The sequence below is a fragment of the Octopus bimaculoides genome, chromosome 5, assembly GCF_001194135.2.
Source record: "Octopus bimaculoides isolate UCB-OBI-ISO-001 chromosome 5, ASM119413v2, whole genome shotgun sequence".
NCBI classification, from domain to species: Eukaryota; Metazoa; Mollusca; class Cephalopoda; order Octopoda; family Octopodidae; genus Octopus; species Octopus bimaculoides.
In genome coordinates, this window is record NC_068985.1 from 25,264,912 (window position 1) to 25,272,917 (window position 8,006).

Sequence of the window (8,006 nt, forward strand, 5' to 3'; positions counted from 1 at the left end):
TGGTCGCCTTTCAGTCAATGCTTGTGGTCCAACGTTCCTCTCCTCTGCTTCATTATTTCTTTCCTGACTTATATTTAGGTCGTTCTCTACCGCTTTTTTAATAGAGGTCAATTCTGCATCTGTGAGTCTGGTATTTCTGAGGATATCTCTTCTAACATTTGCTAATCTGTTTTCATCTAGATTTGGTCTGCTAGCTGGATTCCGGCTCCTCCAAATTCTGTAGGAGTTTGCGGTGTGTTTCTCTTGGGTTGGCCTACTTAATGCAAAATATATTATTATTATTATTATTATTATTATTCAGTAGTTTTATTTTTATAGCGTGCTTTCACTTCACTACTGAGCGCAGCTCTGTGTGCCTTGGGCTTCCTATTCTCTATTGCATAGTCAAACTGAATCACAAAATCCCATAGGATCTTTGCATTTCTATCTTCGATGATACCATCAGGTTTTTGGTTGTCCCAATTTTATTCTCTGTCAAGTCCATACTTGTTGCAATGTGTCCAATGGACAAGCCTGGATATATTGTCGTGGCATCTCTTATATTCCTTCTGGGCTAGTGGTGTACATTGGCCAGTAATATGACATACAGTTTTATCGTTTTGTCCACAGATTCTGCACTTATCACTTTCTGATGTGCTGTCTATTCTGTATTTTATGTAGTTTGTTCTTAGTGCTTGCTCTCGGGCAGCACAGATTAGAGCCTCCGTTTCCGGTTTTAAATCACTTTTAGTCATCCACAGCCATCTTTTTTCTCTGTCTGTCTTATCTTCAACATCTGTATAAAACTGACCATGCATTCTTTTCTTTATCCACCTATTTTCAGTTTCATTCGTTTTCATATTCTTGTACAGTGCTTTACCTTTGCAATCTTTCATCCTACACAAGACTGACCTTCTTACTTCTAATAATAGGGGTTCTGTGGCATTTTTTTACATACCATGCTATGTTGTTTTCTTTTGCTCTAATGCTGTGTCCTCTCATCCAATAAGTCCTCTCCCCACTCTTTTTCTTGGTACATACAGTCTGTTTGTGTCACTTTTTGGGTGGAGTGACCCATATCTAGTTAGCAACTTCCTTGTCTTTCTGTCTAAGCTGTTTAGTTCATCTACTGTCCATGCGATTACCCCTGCTCCATATCTAAGGAGTGAAACCACTCAGGTGTTGATAGCTTGAATCTTATTCCTTCCATTTAATTTCGACTTAAGGATCAGTCTCAGTCTGCGCAAATACTCCTCCTTAAATTTTTCTGCCAGTCCATACATTTGATTTTGCCTCTCTTTGAGACTAACACACCACACTTTCTCAGTCTGAACTCCATTCTGATATCAGCACTGAAGGTATACACCGTATCAACGAAGGAACTGACTTGGTCTCCATCTCTACCATAAAGTTTGAGGTTATTCATGAATAACAAATGGTTGAGTTTTTGTTGTCAGTTTTCGAATACAGACCCAGCTTTCACTTTCCTCAGAATCAGTGTTAGTGGTATCAAGCACAGTACAATGATCAGTGGGGACAGGCACTCCCCTTGGAAGATGCCCTTCCTAATTTCTACTGTCCCTAAACTTCTTCTGTATGCTGTAAGGTCCATCCTCCAATTCGCCATACCTTTTCCAAGCAATTGCTCAATATTCGATGCAATACCAAATAAGTTCATACACTCCATAATCCAAGAATGTGGGATCATATCGTACACCTTACGATAGTTGATTCATGACATGGCTAAGTTACTATTCCTCCTCTTGCAGTCTGTAAGTACAGTTTTGTCTATCAGGAGTTGATCCTTGGGACCTCTGCACTAACGCTTGCAACCCTTCTGCTCATGTGGCAAGACTCCATTTTTTTCCAGATGTTCATACATTGACTCTGCGAGTGTTCCAGTCAATAACTTCCACATAAGTGGCAAACAGGATACCGGCCTGTAATTGTCTACCATATTGCCTTTTTCGATGCTTTTTCAGGCACAGCACTGTCCTATTCAATGTCAACCACTCTGTTATTAATTGGTCGGCATTTAACAAGGTGTTGCGTTGTGCAGCTATTCGTGCATGACATTCACCAAATCTTTTGATCCAGTAGCCTTGAACTCCATCTGGTCCTGGGGCCTTCCAGTCGCTCATTTTTTTTTTGCTGATTTCCTTCACTTCCCTAACTGAAATGACTAGTTCTGCTTGTTTGTTTCAGTTCTTGCAACCATTCAGCATCCTTCTTGTGCTCCTTGTCTTTGCTCCAGATGTCACTCCAAAACCTTTGACTTTCAATGTTATCTGGTATCAACTTTTCATCTGTACACTCTCCATTTATTTCTTTATAGAATCTCTTCCAATCTACTCTGAATAACCTATTCTGGTGGTAACTCTTCATTCTTTGGTCGTATCTTACCATCTTTGCTCTCTTTGCAATCAAATGCTGTTTAAGTTCCTCCATTACTACTTTCAGGCCCTTTCTTTCAATATTATACTTCCTTTTCAGTGCCCTGTATTTTTGTTCACTTTTAAGCTCCCCTTTCTCTTTTCATATTATTATCATCATCATCATCATCATCAGTAGTAGTAGTAGTAGTACAACAAGCTGCCAGAATCATTAGGACATTGGACAAAATGCTTAGCAGCATTTCATTTGTTTTACTTTCTGAGTTCATATTCTGCTGAGATTGACTTTGTTTTTAATCTTTTTGGGATCGATAAAATACTAACCCCGTCCACCCCAGTTCTAGGCCTTGTGCCTCTAGCACAAAGGATTTTTGTTACTATTTTATTAAGGCAGTGAGCTGGCAGAATCATTAGTGACTTGGCAAGAATGTTCAACTGCTTTTCTTCTGACATTTTGCACTCTGAATTGAAATTTACAGGTCAGAGTTGAGTCTGTATTACTGATGGTAGAAAAGCTGTCTGAATTTAAATGATTAAGTGAGCTTGTAGAATTCTTACAATAAGGATAGCTAATCTTAAGTGAGTTTCTATTAAAGCTTTGGTATTTATGATTTGTTGGAAAACAAAAAGAAATTAAGTTTAGAAAATCTTACCCGGTATAAATTCTTAAGTTTAAAGTAGCATTTGGATTTTACTTCAAAATCTTTCTTGGTCTATTTTTATACTTTGTAATGTTTGGTGGGATTGTGTATTGTATCTTATGTGGAAAGCTGCTATAATGAAGAGCCTCATTATAATAACTAGAGGCTCTAACGAACATTACCTGTCACTCACCATATCTTGAACATATTACTTCCCTAGGCTTTAACACACTAAACTCTCAATGTCTAGCAAATAAGATGGTAGAAACCCTTTAAATTATCCAACATATTTCCAACAACAACTTTGGCCACCTTTTTGAATTCAAGGCTTCAAGTATTTTGTAGAATAGCCTATAAAAAAATCAAAGAAGTTCATAATTCATGATTTTCTGAAACATTTTTCACACTCAGAATTGTTGAAGCATAGAATAAATTCTCTGCATCAATTGTTAGTTGTCAAGACACTGCATTCTTCAAAAGTTCCATGCTTCCCAAAATTTCCCAACACTGCACCTGTTGTGCCTATGTACCATTTCCTCTTTATGGCTCTTTCACTGTTCATATTTCTGTCCTTTTCTGTTTTAATCTGTGTGTTGTGCAAATACTTCAGGCTTTCACTGCTGTCTTTCTTTACTTGACTTATGACTACTTTCTGTTCCCCCTTTTTTTCTTTTTCTGGTGATTTGTAGTGTACTTGAGCACTGAATACAAAAAGCTCATTATCATTATGATATTATAGAGGGACCCTGGTTGTTCCATTATTTCAGCCTTGTAGTCACTCAAAGTGATGGCATGACTGTTTAGAGCAGTGGTTCTCTATTTTTTGTTTCTGGACCCTTTTGATTACACTTTTATTCTGGTGGAATTCAATAGCCATTCAATGTTGAAAACCTAGTTTTATAGATACTTCTTTCAAATTTCTTATTTTGTTTATCACACATTAACTTGTATAGGCTGAACTATGTAAAATGTTAGAGAAAGAAACTTAACTGTTTCTTGAAATAAATACATCTAAAGCAAAACTTTTTCATGGACTCAATACTACTGTGGACCACCAGTTTACTATTTTGCTTGCATGGAGTTGATCAAAATTTAATATTGAGCCCTCAAGTCCATATGGATTCCATTTGTGAAACACTGATTTAGAGCTATTTCAACAAATTTTAGAAGTGAACACCAGTTGCCCCTGGTCTAATGTATAATTGAGAGAATGTAAATGTCTCTATTTTGTCTATTTGTTTACACATTTGTCATTTCCTACCTGCTTACTTTTTGTAAATTATGTTCTTCTTCACCGAACTATTGCAAATAATATATATGATGTTTGTTAGATGAAATATCCTACTCTGTCATCTACATTAAAGGTAATGGTGGTTTCTTTAGTGTCTAAGTTTATGCTGCTATATGGGTTGAGGTCAGAAATTTTGTAAATGTTAGTAATACTGCTGTTAGATAATTCTCTGTCATAAAGATGGTTTGTCTTGTTTGATGATATGTGTGCATATGTGTGTGTATCATTCAAACATATACATATGCATTTATGCATGTATGAATGCATGTATGTATGTGTATATATTACACACATACATGCATATATACATATATATATATATATATATATATATATATATATATATATATATAAATAGATAGATGGATAGAGAGGTAGATAGATAAATAGACAGATAGACAGACAGAGACAAAGACAGAGAGAAATAGACCGATAGACATACACATATGCGTATTGTTTCATGATGCAATTCTTTGATCTTTTCTTTTTCCTTCTATTAATTCCAGCAATTGGTAGAAATTAAATGTCATTTGAAGATGTTGAACAGCAGTACTGGCAAGATGACTTCTTTGGTAACCTTTATATTTGCAGCTTTTACGGTGATTGGTAAGTTTCTCTACACTTTTCTTTTTAGTTTACTAAGATACTTCCTCAGGGTTTGGACTTTACTCCACTTAAATCTTTTTTTGTATTCAGTTTACAGAGTTTATTGAGTTTTGGCTTAACATAACTAAAAACTTCAAATATATATAGTATTTTTTGTTTTTCTTTTATGTTGGTGTTTTCTTTTCAGTAATCTCTGTTAATCTCTGTTATGGTTTTATCTCATAAACATAGGTTTGAATACATTATGTATGAATACTGCAGACCAGGCAGATATTTGGGTCTACCGGAGTCTTTTTCCTCTTGTCTGGGGAGTCATGCTCTTTGCTCCATTAATACAGGTAAGAAACACCAAATATCTTCATTTTGTATTATCATTTGCTCTGTTAACAAAGTAATATCGATAATAATTCCTTAAAAAGACATAAAATCCGAGATTTTTAAAAGAAAGCAAAATGGGAAGATGTGGTGTTTGTACTTAATTTTCACCAAGTGATTATTAATGGATATCACAACTAAATATCCAACTCTTGTTACTGGGAACTTAAAGCTGCTCTTTGACATCTGTCAATGAGAATAATGATGACTTCAAATTTTGGTGGTAGGGTTGTGTTGAATTAACCCCAGCACTGGAAATTTTCTTGTTTATGTTGGTCACCAGAAGGATGTGAAGAAAGTCAGTTAACTGTGATTTGAGCTTAAACAACACAAACTATTTTGTCTACTATGCTAAAAATTCTGTCATTCACTAATGTCTTATGAATAAATACAAAGATCGTTACCAGCGTTGCCTTCCTGGCACTTGTGCCAGTGGCACATGAAAAGACATTCAAGCGAGGTCGTTGCCAGTGCCACTGGACTGTCTCATGTGCAGGTGGCACGTAAAATGCACCATTTTGAGCGTGGCCATTGCCAGTACCGTCTGACTGGCCTTCATGCCTGTGGTACATAAAAGCATCCACTACACTCTCGGAGTGGTTGGCGTTAGGAAGGGCATCCAGCTGTAGAAACTCTGCCAAATCAGATTGGAGCCTGGTGTAGCCATCTGGTTTGCCAGTCCTCAGTCAAATCGTCCAACCCATGCTAGCATGGAAGGTGGACATTAAGCGATGAGGATGATGATGATGTAGCGATGAGGACTGGCATATAAGCTGAGGAACTAAGCACACAAGATAAAATTAAGATGAATGACATAATACATCCCCTTGTCTTCAATAGGAATTTAAATTTGAAAGGATGTGAAAATGGCTTAAAAGTGCTGTTTTAATATCTAAAACAGAAGAATATATATTTGTTGAGAAAGACCAAAGTTTATCCACAATAAACTAGTTAAAAAATAGCTTAAATGGAGACAGTAAATGTAGGCTATACAGTGAACAACAAAAACATTATCTCCAATTCTCTGATTTCGGCCAAGTCAAAATATATACATAGGTAGGTTGAAACAATGAGAGAACCTCTATGCAGTTATTTGACATGTTAAAAATAGCAGCAAAAATTTTCCTCAAATCACATCAAACCAAAAATAATTATAAAAAATGAAGATGGAATAGTCATTGCTGATTATAGATGTGCTAAACCATGATATGAAGGCTAAGTAATTACGACCAAATAGTAGTTATAGTCACTACAATACCAAATTAAACTAACAACAAATAATATAAGCACACATCAAAATATGGAGACTCTAAATATAACCAAGTCATTATATACTGATGCAAAGTGATAGGGAAAAGCAAACCACTCAGACATTATTATTAAAGATTAAGTTACAAAGTTACAAAAGGATATATTTGTTCAGAACAAGGTAGATATGGATTTCAGTTTAGATATGATATATGAATCGTTCATTCTATTTGGAGCAATAGTAGTTTAAACAAACAATGACAAATCATACACCCGTGGATCTAGGTATAAATATCTACACTCTCTGAGTGGTTGGCGTTAGGAAGGGCATCCAGCTGTAGAAACTCTGCCAAATTAGATTGGAGCCTGGTGTTGCCATCTGGTTTCACCAGTCCTCAGTCAAATTGTCCTACCCATGCTAGCATGGAAAGCGGATGTTAAACGATGATGATGATGATGATGATTTCAATAAGCAGCTTCATATGACTGTATACATTCTATGTAAAAAGGAATAATTAAAAATGATAATTTGTTTGACACTCTACTGAGTCTACCAATTATCACTCAAATAACATTCTAACGTAGGCCCAGATCACAAATTCTGATTAATAAAAAAAGTAAAGGTACTGTCTCGAGTCACACCAACTCACAAGGGTCAGTTTCTCAGTTTCATGGCATATATATTTATTCCCCACCTGGATGGGACGCCAGTTCATCACAGGATTACTCATTTTTGCCAGCTGAGTGGACTGGAGCAACATGAAATGAAGTGTTTTGCTCAAGAACACAATGCGGCGCCTGGTCCAGGAATTGAAACTACAATCTTACAATCATGAGTCCCAACATCCTAACAACTAAGCCACATGCCTCCACAACAAATTCTAGTGGAAGAATGTAGTCGATAAATTAAGTACCGGTTGCATACTGGGGTCAATCTAATCGACTGTCCTGTCCCCAAAAATTTCGGGCCTTGTGCCTAGAGTGGAAAAAAGAATATTAAACAGATGCAACAAAATACTATAATAAGCATTTTGTCTGTTTGTTATGATCTCTGTCATCAACATTATCAACAGTTTAGGAAGAAAGCCAGTAATTTTTGAGTGGGTGGTTTAGTGGATAACATCAACTCCAGCACTTGACCAGTCCTTATTTTTATTGACCGTAGAAGGACGAAAAGCAAATATGCCTTTGGCAGGATTTGAATTCAGAAAGCCAAGAGCCAGACCAAAGCCCACAAAGTATTTTTTCTGATGCTCAAGCAAGTCTGCCAACCCTCTACCCTTATTAGCTGTTCCTAACATTTCTGCCAGTTCAATGATGATGATGATGATGATGATGATGGTGATGGTGATGGTGGTGGTGGTGGTGGTGGTGGTGGTGGTGGAGTCAAAATTAAAAGCAAAGTGCCATTGTTATCTAGTGAACGATATTTCAACATCTTGTATGTCTTCAACTGGTTCAAAAAATAAATTT

General features: G+C 36.3%; 1 protein-coding gene across 1 annotated transcript in view; it reads left to right on the forward strand.

The window, feature by feature from the left end:
- LOC106874396 (uncharacterized) overlaps positions 1-8,006 on the forward strand; it is a 68,005-nt gene that overhangs the window by 49,928 nt on the left and 10,071 nt on the right. The window contains exons 9-10 of the mRNA XM_014922121.2: positions 4,811-4,910; positions 5,142-5,248. Coding sequence (XP_014777607.1) covers positions 4,811-4,910; positions 5,142-5,248 — 207 coding nt within the window. The remainder of the gene's footprint in view (positions 1-4,810; positions 4,911-5,141; positions 5,249-8,006) is intronic.